At 41.5% G+C, this 27,996-nt stretch overlaps 1 protein-coding gene across 3 annotated transcripts; it reads left to right on the forward strand.

The window, feature by feature from the left end:
* Positions 1-56: 56 nt before the first annotated feature.
* On the forward strand, positions 57-27,996 carry PTDSS1 (phosphatidylserine synthase 1). Of its 3 annotated transcripts, XM_082755022.1 has the most exons (14): positions 57-350; positions 5,404-5,495; positions 6,966-7,010; positions 9,157-9,281; positions 10,658-10,816; positions 14,132-14,283; positions 16,081-16,222; positions 17,089-17,201; positions 18,703-18,768; positions 21,704-21,803; positions 22,667-22,735; positions 23,248-23,317; positions 24,615-24,732; positions 24,858-27,996. In XM_082755022.1, the coding sequence occupies exons 1-13, from the start codon at positions 172-174 to the stop codon at positions 24,725-24,727; spliced, it is 1,425 nt and encodes a 474-aa protein (XP_082611148.1). In that variant the 5' UTR covers positions 57-171; the 3' UTR covers positions 24,728-24,732; positions 24,858-27,996. The 3 variants fall into 3 exon arrangements, with proteins under 3 accessions (XP_082611148.1, XP_082611147.1, XP_082611149.1); XM_082755021.1 differs by having other exon boundaries at positions 24,615-27,996; XM_082755023.1 differs by having other exon boundaries at positions 24,618-27,996.

A 27,996-nucleotide genomic window follows, 5' to 3' on the forward strand; every position in this document is an offset into this window, starting at 1 on the left:
CCTCCCCCCGGCCGCCGTGGCCCCGCCCGTGGGGGCGGCGGGCGCGGCGCGGCTCCCTCAGCGCCTCAGCGGGAGGCGGCGGCAGCGGGGCCCGGCCGGGGCCGGCCGGAGGCGAAGGTTTTGGGGCTGAGGGGGGGACAAAAATAATAATAATAAAAAAAAAGTCCCGAAATGGCGTCGTGCGTGGGCAGCCGGACCCTGAGCAAGGACGACGTGAACTACCGGCTGCACTTCCGCATGATCAACGAGCAGCAGGTGGAGGACATCACGCTGGAGTTCTTCTACCGGCCGCACACCATCACCCTGCTCAGCTTCACCATCCTCAGCCTCATGGCCTTCGCCTTCACCAGGTGAGCGGCACCTGGGGGGCGCCGGGGGGGCGGGGAGGGTCCCCATAGGGTTCCTATGGGGTTCTGGGGGGTCCCTATGGGGTCCCTATAGGGTTCTGTGGTGTCCCTGTGGGGTTCTCAGGAGGTCCTATGGGGTTTTGGGTGGCCCCTATAGCGTTCCTATAGGGTTCTGGGGCCTCTCTACAGGGTCATCGTCAAGTTCTGGGGGTTCCCTATAGGAACCCTATGGGGTTCTGGGGGATCCCTATGGGGTCCCTATAGGGTTCTGGAGGGTCCTTATGCGGTTCTGGAGAACCTCTATAGCATTGCTATGGGGTGCTGGGGGGTCTCTATGAGGTCCCTATAGGGTTCTGGGGGTTCTCCGTAGGAACCCTATGAGGTTCTGGGAGGTCCTTATGGGGTCTCTATGAGGTTCTGGGGGGTCCTTATGAGGTCCCTATTGGGTTCTAGGGGATCCCTATGGGGTCCTTATAGGGTTCTGGGCGGTCTCTATGGGGTCCCTAAGAGGTTCTGGGCTATATGGCCCCTGTCAGGCTCTGGCAGAGTGGGAGATCCCCCTCAGAAGGGCGCCGCTCTTCTGTGGTGTTGCCTCAGACTTGGGTGGTCTTCTCGCTAAAAACGAGCCTGTGGCTCCAGCAGTGCCCAAAAACGGCTTTTTACTAGGTTATCACGGAGCTCGGCAATGACATCACGCCGGCAGGTAACCTACCAAGGGTTCGCGGAGGGCAGGGACTGTTCTGTGTCATCGTTTTCACGCAGCGTGCTTTATCTGGGGCACATCGCCCCTTGGCATAGGGCCCCGGTACTGATAAGCGTAGCCACGTTCTTGCCCCACCACAGGAACAGCCTTCACCACCGCAGTCGTGCATGGAAATAAAGCCGAGGACAGGCACAGGTATCTTCAGGAGCCTTATCTGTAAGCAAAAGGTATAGCAGGGCAGGCTGCGGGCCACCTCACGGTGTTGTTCCAGGTTGTCCGTGTCTTTTATTGCCTCCTGCTGAATGGAACTGCAAAGACAACACTAGCATCCTCCTCTAGGTTCAGTTTCTCACACAGTTTCTGGGCAAATAGGGATTCTGGAGAGGTTCTGGCTGAGCTAGTGCATCAGGGTTTGGACTCATTTATGCTTTAGTGATGTTGTGTGTATGTGATTACAGTGGCCTCATTCATTATACTCTGTTTTTGACAGGAGAACATCCTAACTCATCCCTAGGCCTCAGATATAACTCAGTGTGTAATCTTCAATATCTGAGGGATCCGTTTTTAATAGTTAACTCAGAGATGTTTCTGTGTGTTGGTACAATATTTAATCAGGAAGCCTTGCTGCGAGTGTTCCTCTTGCCTCATGTTCCCCTGTCTGATAACTTGTCCTGCTGTCAGGCTAATTTAGGTCAAATTGGCAACGTATTGGGGAATTCTCATCCAGACCTTGTTCTGAGGGGCTAATGGCATTGATTGCTCACCTTTGGGAGAAGAAAAGGCTCCTGCCTTTAATTCTTCCAAGCAGAGGATGAGTCAGGCAGCAGCTTTGGGACTGTGCACTCTTCTCGGCCCAAAGAATATTTATTGAATTCTCAGGTGGTTTGTTTGTTTTTTGTTTTTTTTTTTTTTTCTAAAGAGGATTGCCATCTTTTCTTTCTTTTTGTCTTGCTAGCTTTCTAACTCGCCTTGGTTTCATATTCTTTCCCTTTTCTCTCTCTCTCTGCTCAGCCTCACTTCCTGTGTTTAAGTACCTATTGACTTCTCTTTAACACTTCCCTGTTGCTCCTCTTGTCAGGTTGTGGGAATTACTGTTTTTTTTAATGTGTTTTTTTTTTTGTTTGTTTTTTCCTTCCCCTTTTCTGCTATTTCCAGCCATCACAGGAATTTCCTAAATCAGGGTGATACCAAAGCATTGCCTTATTTGGGACACTGCTCAAGCCATATGTTCTTGAGAAGCTGAGGGAGGTGGGAATAGCTCCCCACGTGCTTCCAGTGTGTGCTCCCAGCTCTGGGCTTTCTGCTCCCATCAGCTTATTGCATGAGTCTCCAGTGGCTGCGTTCATATTTCCACCTCCTGTGCTCAGTCAGGTGTGCCAAATGATTCCTCTTCCTTGCTTCCCCTGTGCTGTCAGATGTTCCGTAGCACTCCTGATCGATTTATAAAGCAGGGGATTTTTTCCACAATACATTCATACCATTCATTCTGGCTTCCCTTAAAGTCTCTCTTGCCTCTTCTGTAGTTGTTCAGTGCCAGAAATACCCGAGGGTTCACGAGAACTTCCAAAATGCTTTTCCCTCGGATATACCAAGCCTCCCATGGGATCACCGGGAGCCGATGACACCGCCTTTGAGCAGGCAGATGAGGGTGAGACAGAACTTCAGATAGCAGTAGTGCTCAAGGAGCAGTAATCAGAGTCCAGAGGAAGAAATGTGAGTGTTTTTAGCTTCTCCATTTTACAGCATGGGGTAGTGGGCATTCTCTTTTTAAAGCACATCCTTCTGGTGCCTCTGACAATGGCTGCAGCTGCCGAGCTTGTTTCCTGCTGAACGAGCCAGACGCAGGCTCCTCTGCTTCCAGGCCTCACCCAGCGTGGAGGCACAGAGTGGTTCTCGCTTTCCCTGCCTTTTTCCTCCCTGGAGCAGAGGGATGTGGCCCTCTCCCAGCCCCAAGGCAGCCTGCAGGAGGGCAGCTGGCTGCTGGAGGGGATGTTGGTGGATCACGGCAGCGTTTATGGAAGGCTTCTTTTCCCCTACACTCTAAATTTAGCGTCCTTGCTATTTTTACCCCAGTTCAGTGTCCTCAATTCTTCTCGTTGTGATTTAATACCTACTTTGTGTTTTTGCAAGATGCTTTTGGAATGCAGTGCTCTGGAACAGGGAGAAGATCAGGAGAGACAAAAACATCATGAAGTTATGAGGTGCTTTGTTTTTTTTTTTTATTATTATTTCTTCAGAAAGCGCCAGACTTGAAAAACACATTTATGAAGTGGGTTCAAACCGAGAGAATTTTCTTCCGTCCTCCCACACGAGCGTTAGAAACCTCATTTGTGCTGCATGAACGCCGACATTTCAAAGTCGGCATCAAAGTTCCTGAGGCTAAGCGAGGAGATGATTTAGCACATTTTCCTGATTGCAGCTTGTTGTGATCGCGTCTTTCCTCCACCGGTTATTTTGCCTCCCTGTTTCCTTCGGTGTCCTCAAACCAACTCTTCTGGGCAAGCGTTGTAATTCTTATCTTAACTGGCACGCTGCAGCAGGTCTCTTGCTGCTACCTGTCTTTACCTGCTTCTGGCAAAGAGATCGGTTATCTAGCCCTTCTGAGAGGCACCTCCGAGCAAACCAGCCAAAAATGCTTCTACCACTCGCTTGGAAAGAGCTGTGCGGTGATGTGACTTCAGTAATCTCTTCAAAATAAAGAAACCCGTCCAGTTGGTGGCACCAGTGACAGCCTGTGGTATTTGCGTGCATTAAAACAGGAATATGGCTTTGGCTGAGCCCTCGGGGCCTGAAGCTCTGTCTGGGAAGGGCTCTGGGTGAGACGAGCTCTGGGGGTTGCCAAGGGAGCCAGAGTGAAGTCCTGGAGCTGGGAATTTGGGGCTGGCGTGAAGTGTCAGCCCATGCAGCGTGGCTGCTGGAAAATGTCTGCAAAGTCCGGGGTCAGCTGCTTTAGGGAAAATGCTGAAAGGGGTCCCCAAGGCCTGCAGAGAAACCATTTGTGTTTAATGTACTTTTTGCTGCCGTACGGATGAACTGACACAGCGCTCGAATGTCTCCTCGTGATGAAAGTCTGCCATGGAGCTATTAAGGTTTTGTTCTGAGGGCAAGGGAAATAATTTGGCAGAGAGAGAGAGTTTATGGCTGCAGCAAATACATCTAGTGTGGAGCACATCTGTGCTGTCACAGATTGTTACCGAGCCATCCAGAAAAGTGACAAATGCTCTGCCAGAAAGAGCTGTAGTCCCTCTAAAGTTGTCTGGGACTTTCTTGTGTGTCGTGGGTTGGGGATAAATAAAGGAATTTATTTAAATAGATAAACTGATCACAGGCACATTGAAATTACCCAGATAGAGAAACTTTGAGCAGTAGTAGCTGATACATTGTGAAATATCAGTTGTGCTTTTTCCTATAGTTTGAAGCTTTTCTAATTTTATCGCTGAAGTCTCCTAGAAGCTGACTGCTGGTGAGAAGGCTTGGGTGCTGTCTTTGTCAATGTTGCTGCTGTACTCTTTATATTTATATATTGTATATTTATATAAATATAATATATATTTATATACCTGCAAGAGAAATAAGAACTTGGTCAGGTGTGCCTTGAATTCTTAGATCTTTTTTTTTCTGGTCATAATGTGACAGTAGCACAAATAATACCTCGTATGTTATTCAGAACTTGGGCTTAGTAGATCACAAAGCAGGTGATTTTTCTATTTCTATTTTCTTTTAGGATTGGCTGTGTCTGTGTTATACACAATTTCCAAGCTGTGTGAGGCAAGATGCTGTTCTGTGGGTTACCTACAACCCTGGCATAGGGGATCTGTGGCTAGGGAACAATAAAATATTAAAGGCTGATTGGAATAATACTTTTCCGTGTCTCCCTGTACTCACCTCAGGCATTTGGCATTGGGAACAGGCCAAGGGAAGTAAAGGGGATTGCAATGTCAACCAAAACAGCAGAAGGGAAGATGGGAACTGCATCCAGGCTTCTAGAGTCTTGGTCACCATTTGCAGTGTAAAAGTGCTTTTGATGATTTTTCTGTGAAAATTAAAACAGCAGGATTTTTTCACGTTGCTTTAAATGTAGTTACTGTTAGAAGTCACTGCAGAAGCAATGCTTGTGGCTTGCAGGTGTTGATGATGTTTAAATGCCTTGTAAGAAAGGATAGCCAGAAGTGCAGAGTGGAAACCATTTGCTGCAATTACTGTCTTGACTGGGTACATAACCAGCATGCTTATTTCTTCTACTTATTTCCGTGTAATCTTTTATTGAAGTAATTACATCTTCAGAGCCTTTCAACTTCACCTTCAAAATAACACTTTAACACTTTGATGTTCTCTTTCTCTCTCTCTCTTCAGAGATGACTCTGTCCCAGAGGAAAATATTTGGAGGGGTATCCTCTCGGTGATTTTCTTCTTTCTAATCATCAGTGTTCTAGCTTTTCCCAATGGTGAGTAAGGTCCATACATCATTTATTGCAGCATGTGAATTTGCCTTTATCACCACTATGTTTATTTTGATTAAAGTGCCACTTTTAAATGTAATTTTTCTCTACTCTTCTGAATCCCCTTACGTTAAGGGACAGTATAAAAACGCGTTGCAGTCGCGTTGAGTGGAGATAACAGTGAAGTGCCAGTTATTTATAGCTTGTCTGTACCTAACAAGGAAGTCGGGTTTTCAAAATCAGCGTCTGTGTTTGCAGGTGCACAGCTGCAGCTCAGACTGTGAAGTAATGATGCTGCCAGATCCTTAAGTAATGTTTCAAAACACGCTGCCTCTGTGTGTTTTAGCAGAAGTGTAATTCTGCAGTAATTCTGAGATGTAACACATAAATCACCTGGTGATGGGTACGAACCCTCTACATCACATTACAATGTCAAACCACAGTTGCTCAGTAGAAATTTAAGTCAGACAAAGATTTTGGTAATGGTATGGGGAGCAGAAGGTGCAAAGGGGGTAAAATCTGTGGGTGACACTTAGCTCTGCAGAGGAAATGCTGTCTTTCCTGTTTTTATTTCTTTTAAATTTTTGCTCGTTGCTGTCAGCAAGAGCCTTATTCTTGGGTCAACTCCAACCAGTCTTAGGTTCGGCAGTGTTCAGAAATAAATGAACGGTAATTGTGCTCATGGCATGCTCCTGGGATGTATTTTTCTGATGTTTGAACATTATTAATTGATGGCTTTCACAAAGCGCTCCCTGAAAAACCAAGCGTCAGAGAAGAATGAACTTCATGCTTACAACTGTGAAAGAGCAATCCACAGCGTGCACTGAAAAAACTAGTTGGCCACATCTTGCTCCCTAAATGTACATTTCACGTTTAGATGTTTCCCACTTTGATCAGACTCAGCTTTTCTGCTTTTTGCATTAACTCAGGTGATTTTAATCGAATAAAGTCAGGTTAATCACTGGCTTTAAAGTAAATAATAGCGACACTGGTGAAGTGCACAGGTATCCTGCACAGCTATTAGATGCGTGATACTTAGTTTGGAAGTTTTAGGAGGCCTGTTTGCTAACATTTCTTGGTCATCTGAAGGCTGAGCACTGTGTTTCTTTGCTGGCATGCAAAAAGAGTGTATTTGACTTCACTGAGAGCAAGCCATGAGTTGCTGTGGTCTAGCAAGCAGAGCAAGAGATTCTCAGCTGAGATATGGTAAATGGTATACTACTGTTCTGGGAACAGCTCCCATTAAAATAATTGAACGTTATATTTATGTCCTGCTAATTGGCAGTCTCTCTCCCCTCTCAAATCTGATACATTTTTTTTTTTTTTTTTTTCTTAAATATACAGGAAGGAGCCCCAAAGTTTTGGGCATGTCATACAGCTTGACATAGAACTGATCTGTGCTTATGTCAAAATTCAGATGAGAAATGCCGTTCTTACTGACTGTTTTCTAACAGGCTTTTTGTTTACCCTCCACAGGACCTTTTACACGCCCCCACCCTGCAATATGGCGAATGGTTTTTGGTAAGTTTAAGTTGTGTTTCTGACTCAGTGCTTTGGCAGGACCGACCATTTTTCTTCTCCGATGAATGGATTTGTCGTGAAACATAATTTGTGTGTCAAACTTAGTGAATAACTCTTCCCTCCCACTTCTGAGCTGTTGCTTATAATCTGTTCTGAATTATGTTAGAGAAACTCCAATGATGTTCCCAATGTTGGGATCGTGTAAATTAAATCATCAGAAAAGGAGCATTCCCTCCGATTCTCTGTTTTAATCCTATTTTGTCTGTATGCTTCCTAATTCCCTCCCCACTTTACTGCCATCTCTTCCCAACTCAACTAAAGGAACTAGCTTACTTCAAACTAAACCTGGTTTAGTAGAGTGTTTCTTTTCATTATCTGTAAAACATGCTATTTTTTCTTAAACAGCAGAATTATGTAGTTGAATATGCATTTATTAAAATTCCTAAGGTGTATTTTTTCATTTTTTTTAATTTCAGCAAAATTACTGTAAATACTAATTGCATTCATAGTTGGGAAAATAATTCCATTAACTGCAGTAGCTACCAAGTGAAATCCTGCTCCTTAAACACCTGAATTACATGGCAGGAACATAAACATTTTAAAAATAATCTGGAGTTCACAGAGCACAGCCTAAATGTTAAGCATATTTACAGGGAATTAGGCGGATTTGGTTTAAAAGCTGGTCCCTTTCTTTTTAACGGGACTATGAATGTCCCTCTCTCCTGCCACTTCACAGAGCTAAAAATAAGTAGGTTCCCAAAGTAGCTGATTACTCATCTGTTGACATTGGGAGGATACTGCTGATTAGATAGTACTGGTTAAAGAATCCTGCTCCTTTTGAAGCTGGGGAAACGCAGTCCCTACTGCTCACTTCTGATTACAGCAAATGTAAATTAAAAGAGCTTTCCCAGGCAGAGCTTGACCCTCTGTATTTCTGGGGAAAAACTGCAAGGAAAATCACGAGTGACATCTTCCCCTCTCTAGTCCTGCTTCCTTTGGTGTGACTTACTTAGCCATGCTAGAGGTCTCAGATCTGTGCAGTCGATGAAAGGCAGGAATGGCACATCTTCAGCATTTCAGGATGCACCCCTACCCCCAGGCTGCACTTATTTTAGTAGTTTGGCATCTGTTTACCTGATGCATTTTAAGGAGACACTGCAGAAGACAATATAGACTCTCTGTACACGTGTGCACTTGAATGGAACTTTTCTAGCACGTCCTGGGGGTTAATAACACTTCAGTTCTTCTTTTCATAAGTGCTATGGTTTGTTTTGGATGGCAGATGCTAAGTTTTTATTCATGTTAATTTTTCTACCCTCCATGACATCACTGCAGGACGCAAGTAAGTTTGAGTGTTAGACTGTAGAATTGGTGTGTTTATGTGCCTCTTCCAAATGTGGTCATAGATATCTGGACTTGTGAGTAATATAAAGATACATTCCCAAAAGCAGCTTCATCTGCCTACAGATCTACACCTAAGACCCTTCTTAACTTCATACAAGTTTTGATTTATTTTTTTTTTTATATAAAATCCATACTCTGACACTGGGAGGAGAGAGGAGGTAGTCTCAAATGCATCGGTGTTTCTTAATTTATAAATGTATGTAAGCATATCATCATCTTTATCTTCAAAAGCTTCAAACAGCCAATTTTCCAACTCGCAAAAGTAACTGAAGCCTGCCAGTCCTCCAGTTTATATTTGTAACCACTCTTTGTTGTCAGATTAGTAAACTGATCTTGGTGCTGAAATCTGCATTTAGGCTTGGAGATTTGACCAACAAAACTTAAAGTAAAGGCAAAAAGCCAATCCAGTCCTGTGATCCTGATGTGTCTCCTACTACGGAGCTTCCTGATCACGGACTTGTGTTACTCATGCCCAAACTGTCTAGACTGATTCTTTTTTGACTGGATTGATAGAGTTGAGCATACATCGTATCACATGAAGCAGGAGATAATATGAAAGACCGAGTGCTCAAAGATTACCACCTGCCTTGTTTCTTAAGCTGCTTTGCTTGTAGGCACTGTATGTAGAAAACTTAATCTGTGCAAAGTGGGCATGTGTTGAGTTCCTGTTTGAAAGCTTTTTAACCTTCTGTGTCCAAAAATGTTTTTGTGAATATGATTCTAAAGCAGACTCTTTTTGCAGGTCTCAGTGTGCTCTATTTTCTGTTCCTGGTGTTCGTGCTCTTCCTTAACTTTGAGCAGGTAAAAGCAGTGATGTACTGGCTGGATCCTAATCTTCGGTACGCCACAAGGGAAGCAGATATTATGGTATGTATCCTCGGCACCTTATTGGACATTTTGGCTTTTTTAGATATGTTTTGCATGGCTGGGAAGGGATAAATCTGAATTTACTGTCATTTGCAATGCAAGGTTTTGCCTGTACTTGATAGTTGACACAAAGGGTTGACTCTGCTCGTTGACTCTGCTATTTAGTGACACTGAAATCAGTTGGAGTGAAAAACAGTCTTCTGGGAGAGCAGATTCAAGAAAGGGGTAGGAAAAAAAAGGCTGTGCAACAGCAGCTGGGAGATAGGAGTGAGAAGCAGCCCTGCAGCCTGTGGAGAGGCCCCTGGTGGGACGTTTTGCAGGACGTGTGGTGGTGCTGAGGCACGGGCAGCCTGCTGTTAGGGTGCTGGGAGGACACGTTCCTAAATGGAGCCTGAGCATGGGCGTTAGTGATGTTGCTGAGCAACAAAAGGGAGCTGAGACGAAGTCTGCTGGTAAGCCAGGCTCACCTGGCTCTCCTGTCATTTAAGCTAGAAATAAATTCAAGTCAGGGGAGGACTGGTGTTACTGCTGGCACAGAACCACAGTACAGCAGATTTCCTGCCTGTAGCAGCAGCAGAGACTTCTGAACTACTGATCCTGATAACTGTCACTTAAAGAAAGTTGGAGTAAAGTTTTCAAGTGCAGTGATAATGGAGGCTGTAACTTGGTCTCTTCTTGTTCTGGCCAAGTTGCTTGTGTATAAAAGGAAGTTAAACACATTTCACTGTATGACTGGCAGAGCGGTGGTTGAAAAGGTGATGCATCAGGTGGGGGGAAAGGTCCTAGTAAAAATAAAAGCAAAAATACTTTTTTATTTTTTCATCTGTATACCAGGGCAAGAGTCCTGTAAAATTCTGCATTCTTGTCTTCATGGAGACCAGGATTTAACCATTTCTCTACCATCCCTTTTTCAACTTGTTCATGGCTCGTTTGTGCAGGGGTAGCAATGGTTCAGGCCTGAGGGAGAAGCCTTTCTTCAGCAGCTCTGAGCAGTGCTGTGTTGTTACCTGCAGATGGCAATGTATGTTTTAGGAGGGTTGAAGAGCAGAGAGCTTTTTACATGTGTATTTCCAGTTGGAGATAGTTCAGTTTGTGCCCAGTGACAAGACAGAACCCCCTAGATTCAGCCTTCTGGTGGAATCCTGATTTATATCCTGCCTATTTTAAGTGGACAGTGATTTCTAGCTCTCGCTGTTAGAATGTAATGAGAGAACACATTTCTTTTGATATTGGTGACTGAAATATTAATTAATATTCTTAAGGAATCATCTGCTCATTTGGGTTTCACTGGGTAGAAAGAAATTCCCTCATTCTAGTGTTTCTGCAGTTTTGGGTTCATCGAAGTTATTTTTATTTGTATCTTTTATCTTTAACAGGAATATGCTGTGAACTGCCACGTTATCACTTGGGAGAGAATCCTCAGCCACTTCGATATATTTGCTTTTGGGCATTTCTGGGGCTGGGCTATGAAGGCTTTGCTGATCCGCAGCTACGGGCTGTGCTGGACTATCAGCATCACCTGGGAGCTCACGGAGGTAGGGCACCCGTTTATCTCAAGAAAACACATGACTCTTTAATTGTTCCGGGACAGAAGGGGAATGTTCCTAGGAGGATGACTCGCTAGTTCTCAGTACAGATTCATATTTTAAGCCTTATAAACCAGGTGCAGAGCAATTGGTTTTGTCGCAGTAATGGAGAACAACAAGCTGGGCTTTAGGTAAGTTGGGCGGATGATGGTTTACTTAAATAAAAAGGAAGTCTTGGCAGCTTATTGTTGCCATCCATACTTTGTATTTCTGCTGTAATAGGAGCCAAACCTCATATTATTTCAGGTGCTGATTTTTATACCCTGATTTTGAGTAGCTATTCTCCTTTTTCACCTTGTGATACCCGTCATCAACTGTCATGATCCCCTTACTCCAAATAAAATAGCATTTAAACATTTTATATGGTTTATACACCATACAAGTGTTTTAAATACTGCACAGTAAAAAGAAGTTCTGGAATCCCCAAGGGAAGTGAGAGGACTCAGGGGAGAAGTCTATATGGAACAGCACTACATCATTCAGTGTGCTGTGCTCTGTCATGAGGCCAGAGGGCATAGCCACTTGTTTTGTTAAATCGTACCCCACAAGCCTCGTTTATTCATGTTGACTGACATAAAAATGTGGTTTTTATTGAACCAGGATTTAAATTATTTCATACCCATTGTAGTCCCCTGTACCATGGTTTGGGGAACGATTGACTTACTTTTGTTATCCAGCTTTACCACAATTCTCCCAAGCATGTGTTTCAGTCAGTTAAAATAGGTTTCAGTAGGGTTTATTTTAAATAAGCTTTGACCCTTACATCCTAATTTGATTTAGTCAGTTGACTTGCTTGGACTGATGATCTTTATTGTTAGATCTGTTTTGAGAGTTCAAGCTGATTAATTAGAACATGCATCACCAAAAATGCAAGGATGTGTTTCTATAAAAAATGAGTTTCATGATATTTTTGGATGGGACAATTCAGAGAAAAAAAATAAGTCCACTTTTTATCAGCTTTGGGGGCAGTGTAGTTTAGCCTATCATACTTAAGATACCAAATGTCGATAGAAACACATTTCATTTAATCTTTAAAACTAGTTTTCTATAGGGCTTCTTGAGAATGCTTGGCTTATCTGACAGTGCGTTTATAATTCAGAAATGTAGATAAGGATCTAGTTGTCAAACTAAATTTCTGGGTTTGAAAATACTGGTGCCATGAACTCATATTCAAAAAATATTTTTGTTCTGTGGCATTCAAGGATACGCTGGTTTTTAAGCCATTTTGAAACCGTTTTAAGCTCAGAATTTCACAAGTACCCATTCACAGAGAAGAGCTTTGGTGGTTATTGTACTCATTTTTCCCTTTGGAAAAGAAGTTTTAAATTTGGATTTGTTTCACACACTCTCTTATCGTTCAGCTGATCTTTACACAACCATCGTCTTCAACTTGACACCGCACGGGGTGTCTAGTGTTCCCCCTTGCTGAAAGGCAGATCGTGGAGACAGACAGTGTGTTGGGTAAGGTTCAACATATGGAGAGGTTATCACCACCCAAATGGATTTTTAATGAATTGGTTAATTCAGGGGAGTCATTAGAAACCTGCAGAAGTTATCGGGGCAGTTACGGAGGGATTTAGCTGTGCATCTCCTGTTAGCATTAATGGCTTTGAGCTGGCTCCCCCTTCTGAAATGGGACACTTGGCTCTCGCTGCTTACTATCGGATTAAAGCTGGGACGCGGGCGGGCCTTGGTCTCTTGTTCTGAGAAAGCAGCGAGCAGCTCAGACGGACTGCCTAACACCTGTGGTCTGCTCTTTGCTGCCTCCCTATCTGTAACTTCTGGTGCCTTTGTCTGGATTATTGCATATTGGGATTCATAGCCTAGTGTCCCTTTTGGTGTTAAACTTACTTGAAACATGAAAGGGAAGCTGTCTGTAGCAAGATAACAAGCAACATTGTCTAGCTTAAGGCCTGAAGAGAACTCAATTTTCTTCTTTACAGGTTGAAATTCAATATAGCATTGGCAGAAGCAACCAAGCTGCTTTGATACATTTTGCAAGAGTTTTCAAAGGAAGGGTCACTTGTCAACATCAGGCACTGATTTATTATAACTTGACCACTAGCCATTCATCCTGTATAGCAAGAACGTTCTTCTTGTTCCTTTTGACACATCTGATTTTTTTGGGGTATTTTATTTATACATTTGTCAACAAAAGATGCTCTGCCACCAAACTGTACCAATAATCTTCCACAGACACACGAATCAAATTATGTATGTTCGTTTACTGACAAACTTTATGCCATGCTTATCAGAGGGTTATTTAGTTAGCTATTTGTTCTGTTAAGCTTCTGCATGAGTATTTCAAGGGGACAGCTTAACAAGTGGCTTTCTTGAGTGCCAGTCCACAGCTAGATTTTTTTTCAGTCTCTTAATTATTGGGTTGCTCTGATTTTTTCTTATTTTTTTTCCCCTTGTAGAACAAATAATACAACTATTTTCCTTTTAGAGGAGGATGAGAAGAGCTGAATTCATCTCTCAGTAAATTATGCTTGTATCTTGCCTCAACTGTTGCCATCTGGCCAACTGTCCTCCTCCACTCTACCAAAAGCTATCAAATGTGTCTGTAAACATGTTTAACTGCCTTACTGATGCCTCATGGCGGTCTTCAGTTAAGCTGAGGATTGAGTTCAGAAAGGAACTGATTGCTAAAGAAGTAAATCATTTTCCAGGGGAAATTTTTAAGGGCCTGAATTTTGCTTTGCTCTTTCCCAGTGGTGGCAGCTTTTCAGTCCAACACTGAGTTGTTCCTGGGCTATTTCCCAGTATCTTCATCTTAAAATCACCTTCACAATTAGTACTTACCAGTATGCTCTTAACTGCTGGAGCCATTCTGGATCAAGTATGGCAGCAAAACTTGTAGTGTCTGAGTTATTGGTGAACTCTAAATCTTCCTACAGTCACTAAATTTCCCAAAAAACAGTAAATGAAGGAGTTTTGAGATTATTTTTTTTTTAAATCAGAGCAAGTCTTAAGTCCTGAATTTCAACACATTTTAGTGCTGACAGCTATTTAAAAATCTTTTATGTACAGCATTGCCCCAGCAGGGAATGGTGAGAGGGAGCCCTGAGGTCTTACACGCTCTTACCCAAGGCCTTCCAAAGTTAATGAGAGGACTCCCATCAAATTTCAGTGATCGTGGCTCGTGTCCTTGAAGTATGGCATGTACTGAAATGCTGGTATTTGGATGTGTTCTTAAAAATGAATTTGTATTAATTCTGTGCTGTTCCTCACCCAGAATCTTCTTTTTGCTGTATTCTGTAGCTCTTCTTCATGCACCTTCTGCCTAACTTTGCTGAATGCTGGTGGGATCAAGTCATTTTGGACATCCTGCTTTGTAACGGGGGTGGCATCTGGTTGGGCATGGTAGTTTGTCGTTTCTTGGAGATGAGGACCTATCACTGGGCAAGCTTCAAGTAGGTCTAAATTAAAGCTTAATTAAATATTCTTTAATATTAAATTGTTTGGAAAATAGACATTCTTTGCATATGTAAAATGCATGTAATACAGAAATGACATGCAAGCTGCACGTGCTAACAGTGCTGTAAATTTATTTTGTCTTAAAAATCCTTTTCATATTAATATTACTTTAGAGCATATCTTTGTAAATACGGTTATGTATATATTTTTCTTTGCAATCCAAGTTACAATTATTGATGCCAAATGAAGGAGGGGGGAGGAAGTAAAGCTATTTGCATTTTCAGCTTATTTTATAGAAATAAAACTTCGAAGAAAGCAACGAACAAAGCTAATTGTAACTGCTTTTCTCTTTATACAGTATTTGTAATCTCCAGATTTGGGTTTGGCTTGATGAGGCAGCGTGGCAGCCTGTTGATATAAAAAAGGAATCAGGCTGGTTGTACCTGTGTTGTGAATTACCTTACCCCACTGCTGACCCTCCAAAATAAATGATTTATTTGCAAAATAAAGTAGCATTTGCTGTGTAAAAGGGCAACAGCTTGTGGCTGAGTAGGTTCCTGTTCTTAGCTCTCCCACTGTGGTTTCTTTCTGTTGTTTTTGCCCACCTTCTCCCACCTCCTACCTTTGTTCATTGCTCTGAGAACCATCCAGCCTTCAGCCTCAATTCAGTTTTCCCACATTTCAGTTCAGACAGAATAATGAGCATTACAGCTGATGTTCCCTCTGATTTTGGAGAGCTCACTGAGAATTAAAGCAGATAGCAGAGTATCTTTGGCAGAACTATTTTTTATTATCCTTGTGGGATATTTTTCTTGTAGACGTTTTGGACCTTTAATGTGAGGAGGAACTGCAGAGAATGAGAAGCTTTTGCTTATGCTCTTTTGTTTTCTTTTCCCTTTTTTTGATGAATAAACATGGATCTTAAAGATTAGAATATTTCCCCCCACCCTGCCCCCCCTTAACCTATTTAACCTTAGATTCCACTAGCCTAAGAGAACACAAATATTACAAAAATGAAATCTGATTTATTTTTTTCTTTTTTGTCCAGAAGGGCCAGCGAAATAGGTTGAAAACTGACTTCTAACCCAGAAATCTCTTGATTTTCTTTTTTTTCTTAGAATTCCCTGTCCTTTGGGTGGTGTTGCTCATCTGAATTGTTACCAAAAGCAATAACCATAAGTCATCTGTCAGATGAACCTCCATTCCCTTTCAAAAGGGAATTTAAAAATCTGCTAGCTTATGACAGTGCTACCGCATTTCTCTGGAAGAGAGTGCAGCTAAATACCAGAACAGCAAGGGCTGTGTGTGCTGTTAGTGCAGTATGCTTCACCCTGTGGAGCCAGCCTCTTAAACATTTGATGAATAAGAAATTTAAGAGATCCTTGAAGGACTGATGTCCACGAGCTCTGGAACATCAGAGAGATATTTGGCGTTGGGATAAGAGCAGTGGCAGCATAGACTGAGGAGAAGTATCCTCTAGATTCTTCAGGGTATTTGGAGAACTGTAATCCTCCTTTATTCTTCCTTCACGGAGAGAATGAGAGAGAAGTTTTTTAGGTAGTTACTGACTCAAGGTAGAGGTGGGTGGGCTTTCATAGTGTGTCCTGACCGAAATGCTTAACAGATCACATTTCTCAATTCCCCCTTGCCCGGTACACAGTTATTTCTGTAGAGATCTTTGCTATCCAGCAAAAAAAAGTGTGATGGTTCTGAAACATCCGTAACGTGGCTATTGTTTCTTTTTTTTCCCTTGCCTCTTCCTTGTCTTCACTCCAGCCATTCTCTTTTTCTAGGGATATTCACACGACCACAGGGAAAATCAAAAGAGCTGTGTTGCAGTTCACCCCAGCCAGCTGGACCTACGTCCGCTGGTTTGACCCGAAGTCTTCATTTCAAAGAGTGGCTGGAATCTACCTTTTCATGATCATTTGGCAGGTAAGAAGCAAATTCTGTGAAATCAAAGCTGCCATCAGCTCAGTTACTTATTGGCTGTGTTCGGCTAGAAGATATTCTAATGCAATGTATGGCTGTCACTGAAATGCACGATTAAATGAATTGATCGTACAAAGCTAGTCAGGGTATTGTTCACAGGAGTTACATGATAGTTCGGGAGTGTAATTACAGAATCTGTGGAAAATGGGGGAAAAAAACAAAAATGCCACTGGCCATCAGTTTACTTTTTGCAATTGATACAGTTTTAAAAACTGCCAGGCAGGTGGGTTTTGTTTGTTTTTTGTTTTTTTCTTTCCCATTGACTTTTGGATGGATCACTGATCCTCACAGTTCTGGCTGGGATCCAGCAAGACTCCGTAATATGTTCCAATTGCCTGGGTACATAGTCAGGCAAGTGCTGACAGAATTCACTAAAATAGCTTGTTATTAACTTGCCATATTTAGTTTTTGAAAGGACAACCAGAGGTGTTTAATCGTTTTTTGGGGGGTTGGTTGGTTTCTGTTTTAAATAGATAAGTTCTCTTCTAGCCCTCTACAAAACTTGCCTCAGTTATTCATACGTGAAAGATTCCAGAAACCTTCTGCAGTGCAAGTTAGTATCTGGTCCAGGTTTCATGAGAGACTAAATGCTTTCACAGAGGTGTCTAGGGAAGAATTTCTTGTTTTAATGGCTCATTCCTTGCTTATAGGCACTTTAAATTCTCAGCCTAATAAGCAAGGCTACAGTGGAGCATTAAATAGCCCTTCTCTGTTCAAGTTACCATATTAATCCACAATTTTTCTGTAGTAACTCATTAAGAGTTATGCAAATTGAACACTACTAACTGATTTTTTTTATTTTTATGTAGCTGACTGAGTTGAACACATTCTTTCTGAAACATATCTTTGTGTTCCAAGCAAGCCACCCTTTAAGCTGGGGGAGAATTCTCTTCATAGGAATCATTACAGCACCCACTGTAAGGTAATTTGTGTTTTGTTTTGTTTTAACGTTCAGAGTAACTTGACTTCTAGGGACCCAAAAACAACATGTAATTTGTGAAAGATTGCAGTTCATTTCAAGGAATTTATACTTTAGCCACCATGAAAAGCAAAAACAATCACCAATTTTCAATAAAGTGTCTCTTCTGCCCAGTAAACTAGTAAGGTAAAATGTATGTAAACATCTGTGTTTCCATAGGGATGCAGAACCTGTCTGTTCCATTTTCTGTTTGTATAGCAGCTGCACGCTTTATCCTTGAGGACTGGGTGCATGCAGAAGTTTGGATTGATGAGTCAGATGCTCACAAAACTGTAGATGAGGGAAAATAGAGTTTTCCCTCTCTGTTTCTTCAGAGTTCCTTATGTTGCTTGTCTACAGGAAAGATAAACATGTTATAAGATAGAGCATTACCTTATTCTGAATGATAGGACGTCATCTGTGCTCTGTTAACTTTTTTTGTAGGAACTACCCTGCTTTTAGTCACACATGCTATTTCACAGTCCTCTTTTTTTTTTTTCCCCCCTGTGACGTAGCTGAATGTAGACAGAATTCACAGTTTTGATGTTAAGAAACAAGGTATTTCCCATTCACAACTAATGTAATGTTACCTTGGACAGTTAAATAGCAGCCATGCATTGCTTTATTCCTAAAAGTGTTTTCTTGAAGCTGGTAGTCACTGAAGTTATGTGCGGTGATTTCACACTGTTAATTAAATCACCTTAAACATCCTATAATCTCCTAAACGAGTTTTCAGGTGTTTTATGGCACTTCACAGCCTGTAGAGATCTTTATTCTTAAACAATCCTTATGTTGTTTGATTAACAACGCTTGCCTTCCCCATCTGTCAGCAGAAATCAGAGACTGAGGAAAGGAACTTTGTTCTCATTTACTTAGGGTTCTCCTCTCTTTTAAAAGAGAGGATTTTAAAATTCTCATAAAAATTTAGGAGCTCAAAGAAAACACAGCAGAATTTTCTCACTACTTAGTCTAGAGACCAGAAAAACATGCTGCTTAGAGCATTCACCCAGGATATGGGGTAGCCACATTCAGTTACTTCCAAGGTTTAAACCCACATCTCTCAAAAAAGTGCAATTGTTAGCAAATTGAAGAGAAGCTGTGGAAAAAAAATGGGGATTTTCTAATTCTTCTGAAGCTGTTGTGTGTTGCCTAAAAGAACTGGAGATTCAGTGGAGAGACAGGAGGCAAATACGTAGCTCTACTAGCCTACTAGTTTGGGTACTTTCCCAGTCCTTGCTCTCAGGATTGTTTTCTGTGTTGTTTCAAGCTATTTGATCTATGTGATAATCTTTCCTGCTAGAATTGGAGCCATCTGGTAGACATCCAGCATGATTGCATGTGAATTCAAGCATCAGCACTTCATTTTCAGTGCAGATCCAGTTGTAACATAAACTAGGTTTCTAAATGTAAATGTTCTGGGGACTTTCAACATCGCTGAAGAATTTTCTTGTGTTTTCCTTCGCAGGCAGTACTATGCCTACCTCACAGATACACAGTGCAAGAGGGTGGGAACTCAGTGCTGGGTGTTCGGGTAAGTGTTCTTGCTGCGTACAAACCTGAAGCACTTGAAGAGGTATTAAGTAGGAATCCAGCACAGAAACAGGCTTGAAACTGGATGAAGCCAGTTCCTGTCTTGTAGTTCTTGTCTTGTAGTGGTTTTAGTATAAATAACAGTAAAGAGAGAATTTTTTTTCTTTTTGCAAGTTCAGAGGAAAAGAAAATTCTGGATTTAGAGGTAGAACATGAGAATTGATGGAATGAGTAAGGAGAATAAAAGGAAGATCTAGAAACTGCTGGATAAAGCTAGCCTCCTTCAAAGTAGCACTGGCCTTTCTGCCCATATTCTCAGTTAGGTGAGAAAGATAAAGATTTTGCACCTACTGCTTTCCTGTCATTAGAGTAACGTTCACCAGGCTGTTGAGGTGGGCACTGCTGCTATTTGAGGAATCACAACAAAAGGCGGTGAAACAAACCACAGTTCTCAAAAATTCCTATTCTGTTCTCGAAGAGGGAAAAGAATAACGCTGCGAATAATGGTTACCTTGACTACGATCTCTTTCAACATCTCTTAGAGACCTTTAAATGAAGGGTTCGCAGGATTGCTTCTGGTGAGAACTTCCTTCTTTAGGTGGTTTGACTGAAATGCAGCCTTCTGGAAACCAGAAGCGTATGCTGTTGTGGTACTGTAAAAGCTTGCAAACAAACAACCCAGTAATGTCCCTCCTGGTTTATGACTTGCAAGCTTACAAACGGGCAAGCATAAAAGATCCTAAATCAAGTCTTATGAAAAAATACACGTCAATTTTAAGAAGCTATTAAAGAAGCTCATTTCTGATGGCAATGATTTTAAATGAAAACAGGCTTTTCATTCTCATTGTCAGGATTAGTGTATGTCTTATCTCCAGTTGTCTAAATCATTTTTGTGCTTAATAGAAGCAGCTGTTGCTTAAATTAGCGCAGCATTTCAATGAGCCATAAAATGCTCAAATTTAATTTAGTTACAGTGCTCTGCCAAACTGCCCCTCACCTTTATTGTTGGTCTTGGGGATGTCCCAGCATTTAAGGAATTGCTGAGCTGGCAGGCTTGTGTCCAGGGACACTGTATCACCATAAGCAATACCCATTTTTCAGCAGTTAGTTGAGATGAGAGTGGAACACGCTGCAATGTAATTGAAGGGACTTCTAGTCTTGCTTTAAATGTACCCTGGAGAACATGACACATGTCTCCTTGGGTTTGGAAGGACTTAAATATTCACCTCTTTCACTGAGATTCCACCTTCCTGGATGGATCTATTACTGTCTTCAACTCATGGTCATAACATCCAATGGATATTCAAAAGGTAGTAACTTTCTGTTCTTGTTTAGGTTTATTAGAGCTGAGTAGGAGTAAGTAATGTATTCTGTAAGCCTAAATCCCCTTACCTGGGGAGGATTCCCCGATTCCCCCTCCTCAAAACATGCATTATGATCACTAAAGGGAGATTGCGACATACATAGTCCTTAAAAAGGCATTGGCTTTTTTTTAATTATCATTACAGAGTAACCTGTCTTTTGGATTTGGGTGTTAATTTAGTACCAAAATAACTAATCAATCAAATAGTTAATGAGTGCTTAATTTACAATTAGAATCAAATAAACTTGCTCTGTTTGTGCAGAAACATCTGAGTAGTGACAGAGCAATTGAATTACCATTTCAGAGGTTCACATTTAAATACAGACATTTTACTGAAATATGTATTTAAATGTTTTAGGAATTGAGATGTTTGTATGGAAGAGAAAAAACATTCTTTTTAGCTACAGATGGCAATCTCAGAGTCATATAAAAGATGCATATTAAACTGTTTTATAATTTGGAGGGGGGAATTTTCAAAGTCTGTGCTATGAAGGAAGAAAGATGCGTTCCCTATTTCATCCAAGAGAAATAATGTCTACATATTCTTTCACAAGATGAAGGGAGACATAGTTCTGAATGTTTGCTTTCTGACTCAAATCGTTGAGGATGGATTACAGCAACTATCATCCTTGGTTCAAAGCTCTCACTGAACACGTTTGTCTAATAAGTCTGAAAATAGATATTCAAATAAGTTTTTTTGTGATTGCATATTTTCAGCCTGATCTAATTGTGGAAAGTGTGCACAGTGCAAGTATTCTTCATGCTGCTTGTTGCTGTAATCTGCTGGAAAAAAGAGTAACACCAAGAGTTGGTGGAAGCTTTGGATTTATAGCCCCTTCGTTCCACCCCAAGTGGCAGAGAGGACTCCATAGCTTTGAGCCTGACAAGATGTAAATACCTGGTGATGAGGGAGAGATGGAGCTTGGTTTTATTCTTACAATGTTGGCTAGGAAAGTAAATGCAGCAATTTTTTCCTCTCACATTTCTCCACAAATCCTCTAATATTACAGCGTGGACCTGGGTTTACACGTAAACCAGAGCAAACGTGTGGGCTCTCAGAGAATTTGGAATACTGTTTCATGTTGTTTTTCTCATTAAAATACTTCTGAAGTGAGCAAAGTAACCTATTTAGAATTGTAGTAAATTTGTTTCCTGCAGAGAAATATCCAAAGCGTAGTTCTAGCTCACCCAACAGGGAGTCTATTGGTCGTTCAGCATGCAAAAGACATTTCTATCTGGTGAGGGCTGAAGCACAGTGGTAGGTATGAACAGAAATTCTCAGCTATTGGCACACATTCCTGCCTGTTCCTTGGACAAGCAGAGGCTTGTGGAATTGTGGCCTACTAGCTTAGCATTTTCTGTGGGCTGTTTATGCTGAAGAAAAATAAAGAATGAACAATAAATTTTCCAAAGACTTTGAGTTAATGCTGTTGTTGGGGAGATGTGTGCTCGCTAGAGAGTAGTGCTTGTTTAGAGCTGACCATCCCGAGCCTGGGCTGTGGACATGAGAGTTGAGTCTTTTGTGTTTGTAACCACTTTTTTTTTCTTCTCTTTTTCTTGTATTCACTCACAGGGTTATTGCTTTCCTTGAAGCTATTGTGTGCATAAAGTTTGGACAGGATCTTTTCTCCAAAACACAAATCCTGTATGTTGTGTTTTGGCTTCTCTGTGTGGTAAGTGAGATTTCTCATGTGAAACATAAGGCACAGCAAAGGCATTGAAAGCATCTAAATAGCTTCCTCTCTGGAACATTGGCAGCAGGGGATCATTGTGAGGGAATGCTGGTAAAGAACGTCGTGCATGTCCTAGGAAGAGCAAATATGAGATTGTTTAGAACTACTCTGAAGAGACAAGAATAACTTTTTCCTTAGTTCTTGACCTAGTAGAATGTAGTCACTTAACCAGTACTTACCAAAGAAACATACTGTGGTTATAGATCTTCTCTTTATGAGAGAAAATGACAGTTCAGTTGAGGATAATCTGGGAGCTGCTTCTGACAGTGCCCTCTGGAAGAGAACAGGAATTAATGAACAGCATTAATAAGTAATGCATGTTGCTTCAGACTGAAGTCTTACAACTGCAGAAGCCCTGCTTTATCAGGCAAATTGTTTTCACTCAGCCTGCAACTTTCTGCACTTCAGTGTAATTACTGCAAATGCAGCATGAAATGCCCGTTTTACAACAGCAAACACATTAGTTAGTCTTGCCCAACTTGTAATTCTGATGCCAAACACATTTTAATGAAAACTAAGGCATTTCTTCTGGGCTGTGACAGTTAAATGCTTCTCCCTTCTGACTGGGAACACAGTTCGAACAGGTGATAGGAAGTCGGTATTTATTGTTCTGCTATTTAGTGTATCCTAAAGTTGGAGCCCAAGTTTTAATTGATGTGAAAAAAGATGCAGAGAGAAACAGAGCATGAAAGTCTCCAAACATGGAATCTCCAGGAATTCAAAGATTTTGAACCAGCAAGGAATTTGGGAAAAATGAATAAATAAGTAGTTACATTTTTTTTTTCCTCTCCTTCCTTGTTTAGGCCTTTACAACTTTCCTGTGTTTATATGGAATGGTTTGGTATGCGGAATACTACGGCCACCGAGAAAAGGTACTTTACTAGGATGCCTGGTCTCGTTTTATACCAGAATGAAACAACAGAGCTACTAGATGTTAGGATCCTTTACCAGAACTAACATACGTGGGGGAGAGGGGGATGGTTTGGAGCCTTAACTGAAGTCAATAGAAAGAACTCTGAATTCAGTGAGCCTTGGACAGATCCCAGCTTACACGGTGGTTTCTAAAGAATGTTGTCCTCTTGGATACCCAAAACGAGGCTGTAATTTTGGCAAAGCATTCAGGGACGAATGGTCAGCTGCTGTTCCCATTGTACAGGTGGAATGCTAGGGGAATATTAAGAATACTGGGTTACACAACAGATCACCTGGCAAGTGGTGAATTCTTACTGCACCATCTATGGTGTACCTCTTAACTATGAAGGGAAACATCCGAAGTGCTAGTTGTGTGTTTTATCAGGACTTCTGCCACAGTTTCAATCTACAAGTCTGTGCTGGTCTCAGGAATCAGCATCCCAATGACGTGTGTCCCTCTTGTGTTTTGCAGACCTTATCAGAAAGCGAAGACAGCCCGTACAGTCCAGATGCTTCCTGGCTTCATTCTAAATTCAGCAGAGGTATTGACACTTTTACATGTGTGTTCTTATTAATGCTTTAATGCTTAGCATTAGGAAATGAGGCTTGAGAAACTTACCTGGGAGACAGCTGGACTTCCTTAAGCATCCCTGCAGGAGCTCTACAGATAAATCATCTACAAAGCTATTTGGTTTTACTGTCTTTTTTTTCTTTTTTTCTTCCAATTCTAAGAAATGTATTATTTTTTTTATGGAGCAGTTTCTCTTTTCTCCTGCTATTCCAGATCATTCTTGGAGGTTTAAGACGTTACATATTTCATAAGTGTTCTGAATGGGTTTTCTACCTAAACATTGCATGTTTGGTTTTAAATATATGAGTGCAAATTATACTTTTATTCCTCCTTTTTAAGAAAGTAAAGTATGTGCCCTGGAGCTTATGTTCTTGCTGACACTTGCCTAGTTAGTGCAGCGCTGATAGTCATAAACAGCTTCTTCTGTACTTACAGGCAGCCCACCTCTTTAACTTCTTTTCCCTACACTAGAGGTCAGTTAATTTACTCTTCCTCTTACTATTTAGTGTGGGCTTACTGAAAAAAAATCAAGCTTCACATCTGGATGTGACCTGTCAGAGCTCACGCTCCAGATGTTAGTATCGTTAAAATATTTCTTATTTATCATATACTTGAAAAACGTCTACAATTGAGTTTTTATATGCCAAATGTGATTTCTCTAGATGCAGATAATAACTTATTCTTAGTTTAGTGCATTTGTGGACTTTTATTTGAAGAAAAATTGCTTGCACTTGAAAAGTCTCTCTTTATACATGCTGGAGAAATCTAGCCAAGCAAATATTTGTTCTCTGACTTTATCTGTTTCTTTATTAATTGTGAACTTAACCTCTTCGTGTTTTGCTCTTGGATCCTTCTTTCAGTCCCCATTGCCTCTCTTTGTTTACTCGGAGTCAAACACTACCTGTCAAGAAAGACTGAATCTGTGACTTCAGTCTCATAGTTCTTAAATTCTGATAGTAATAAAACTTCTGTCAGTAATAAAAGTGTAGAGATCTGAATTATTGATGTCATTTCAAAATAGAAGATGCTTCACCACTATATTCTGCTACGAGAAACTTCTGAAATCTCTTGTAAGAGGAGGAATTTTACAGTTCTTAAATTTGTTTTCATTCTTTTTTGTAATTAGGCCACTAGATGGAGTAGGAGTACCAGTTTGTATTAGCTTGAACTACTCCATACTGTAAATGCTGTAGCTCCAGAAAGCCTTCACGGTCTTTCAGACAAGAACTTGTCAATGTCAGATAGTCAAAAAGTGTTTTATTTCTCAGCAGGTGCTGACAATAGCCCACCAAAACATACGGTCAATAGTGAAAGCCACTCATCTCGGAGGAGGAATCGGCACTCCAAGTCAAAAGTAACAAATGGAATTGGCAAGAAATAAGAAAGGTGCCTGAAGATACTCTACAATGTGATTAGAGATGACAGAGAAAATCAGACCTGGTTCTGAGCTTCCAAATGGAAGATTGATTTTTTTTTTTTTTTTTTTTTTTTAATTTTAAATTTTAAAAAAGAAAGGCGTTGAAGAAAAGGATGGTCAAGAGGGAGCCACCGGTGTTGTGCAACTCATCGCCTGCTGATACTTGCCATTCACTGATTTAAACCTAGTTTCTTCAGCATGTGGCAACAAAAGCTAATGAAGAGTATGCTGGAAAGAAAAGTAATTTTATCATAGCAGGTACACCCTGTTTTGTGTTCAGGTGTTACAAGTGCATTTTAATATCGTAGCTGAGGCCATAAAGATGAAGGTTAGTAAACTGATAATCAGTTTGCATGGTTGATTGGATTGTTCTGTTTCACTGTGTTCTTGTTGTTTTCTAGAAGAGTATGCAATCCTTTGACTAAAAGCCACTGCCCGTCTTTCTCACCACTAAACTTTTCTATATGACAGTTGGTAAATATTTAAAACGTCCATACACGTCGACAGCTGCTTGCTTTTATTTAAAGGCTCTACAGACCTGGTGACAGTGTTCTACCAGCTGAGAAATGGGTCCAGGTTTCTTGTAAATGATGTGAAATTGACCTTCAAATACGGTCCTTTTGTTCTGCATTGTCCTTCTGCTTGACTGTTACAGATTCTATTTCTTTGAACGTTTTAAAATCCTTGTATAAAAACCTGTTGCAAAACAGAGAGGGCCGTGCCTCCTGCCCTCAGAGACGGATATCTCATTTAGCTGGTTTTTCTTCTTTACTGCAGCATTTTGCATCTTCAAGTGCAAGTCTGCCATTCTCTCAGCCGTGTCACATTGTGTTCAGTGTTCCTTCCTTCTCCCCTTTGATTTGCCTCTGCCTCAGCTGGAACCAAGAAATCCCAGCTTCTTCAGACTGAAAGCAGAAACTGCTTTGAAGGCTCTGGTGCCCTACCAAGCCTGATGATAAGGCAGGCTTGTTTTTTTTGCTGGAGCCCAGTTGCTTACTGCTTCCATAAACATAATTATTTGTAAAGACTTGCTGAGGTCTTTGGTGTCTGAGAGCTAGCATGATATTTCTGTGATACACCGTCTTGGTTTGTACTTCCTATCATGCAGCTGGACACCCAACAGCAAAATGACTTTCATGCAGGTTTTTTATTTTCTTTTTCTCGGGGGGGAGGCCAAGGGGTTTGAAATATTAAATCCAACATCTAGTAACGTGGGTAATACTCCAGGTGTGACTGTAATGATTAAATCAAGAGGTAAACAATCAAAAGCAATCTGTTCCTGTATTAAGTTATCGAAATGTTTTTGTGCCAATTAAATTTGGGGGTTGATAGAGGTAGGTAGCTTACGTAAGGGTAATTAATACCCTCAGCCACTAGTTTTCAGAAGAACCTGGGATTTTCTTTTTCTGTGAATAAGTTACTTTGATTTGCCACAGAGTAATGACAAAAGAAGATGCAGCAGAGACTTTATACAAGTGTATGATACTGTAAATAGGAGGAAAAAACAAGTATCCTGTGTAATCCACGAATTCCTGTGTGCCACAGATGATCGACATTGTCAATGCACTTAACTGTTGCTGCTGAACTCCTCAAAGGCCCTTTGCTCCCCACCCCCCTTTTCAATCAAGTAAGTGTCCAACTTCAGAGGCCACACAGTGGAAGCTGCTAGATCAGCATTGCTACGGTGACATTAAACATTACGGGGGGAAAAAACGATAGGAAGACTTTCAGGCTTTCCTGCAACTACTTGGTTTTCATTCATATCAGCAGATCCATGTATTATTGTCTCTTTCTTTGTGGTGTGCTGCATATTGATGAATGTATTTGTAGATTTCTTTGGATGTTCAGCTCGTTACTTTATTTCCTTGGTTAATAAGTCAGCCTGTGTAAGGCTGAAGAACGGCATTGTACATTTTCTGTTGATCCAATACCAAAGCGAGAGGTTGGAAGCCGAGTGGTTTCGATCCAGTAAGTCCTGTGGCTGTGCAAGGCGAGAGCCCGTTTCCTACTTGCACGGTGTATGCACACCAGCTGTGTCTACAACGCTTACGTGTGCAAGCAGACACTGAAGTACACCGTCTGGTTGCCTGTGGGGACAAGCACACCTCTTGTAACTGCAGACCTGGTGCTTCCGCTGCTGCACTGCACCCTAAAAACTGAAAAGGCAAATGCGAAGTGTTGTCTTGTTGGAAGCTGACTTCTCTACGCTGTTACAACAGCACTGGCCTTGAAGAAATGTTGTTTGACAACATCTTTTTAAATATTTCCCGTGATTTTTTTGTTTGTTTGTTTGTTTTTTGCTACTCTTTCAGAGGGAGGGCTGGGGTGAGGGGAAACAAGTAAACTTTTCAAGTGCTGCTTGGAAAATGGTATTTCCTGTCCTCTGTCAACAGTTCTGCCTGGAATTCACACGTGTTCTCACAAGTCCTCTGCTGACTGACAACTGTATTTTCAGCTCCATCGTCTCTGGATGTGAGCTTTGCACTAGCAGGCATTGGAAAGGTGCTTTTGATCACTGCTGTAAACTTCAAGTGATCCCAGTTTTACCATTTTACTACGCTACTGCTGAATTTGGTGTGCGCGCGACACCTACCGTGACAAATCACCGAGCTCTTTAGCAACAAGTGTCCATGTATGAATTCTGCTGCTTGAACAGTATTTTGTAATAGTCACAGCTGCACTGTCCTGTTTTTAACTACTTATTCTGCCTCAACATCTCCTCCGTACTCTCCTGCTTCTGATGTTGTTTCTCTGTCCTCTGGTGATCTCCCCTGCTGCCAGTGAGGGAGCTGAGTTGGCCCTCCAGAGGCTGGCCGTCAGCGCTGTCAGTCATTGAAGGGAGGCTAATTTGGGGCAGCGGGGCATAAGCAGGGGGTTGTGGCCAGAACTCTGTGTAGTGGGCTAAATGAAAACAAAGAGTTTTAAGGTGCAGGCATGGAGTGAACCAGTGCTAGCCTGGAGTACTGGATTCCAGTACCGAAGTTGCTGTATAGGTTATATACAGCCTCCAATTCAATAGTGGGAGTGTAATTTCAACCAGTGCTTTTGTTACTCTTCTGTGAAGATGACCATTTATTGTTCCATCTGTTAAAACTTGTACTGTTTTTTTACCATGTTATCACAAGAGGACACAGATGTTACCATGTATTTAATAGTTTTGAATAGAGTTGCTCTGTATCGACTGCAAAGTCTTGTATTTTGCAATAACTCAGTAAATCAACCCATGTCACCCG

Source organism: Aythya marila (genome assembly GCF_965140915.1).
Source record: "Aythya marila genome assembly, chromosome: 2".
In the NCBI taxonomy this organism is placed as follows: Eukaryota; Metazoa; Chordata; class Aves; order Anseriformes; family Anatidae; genus Aythya; species Aythya marila.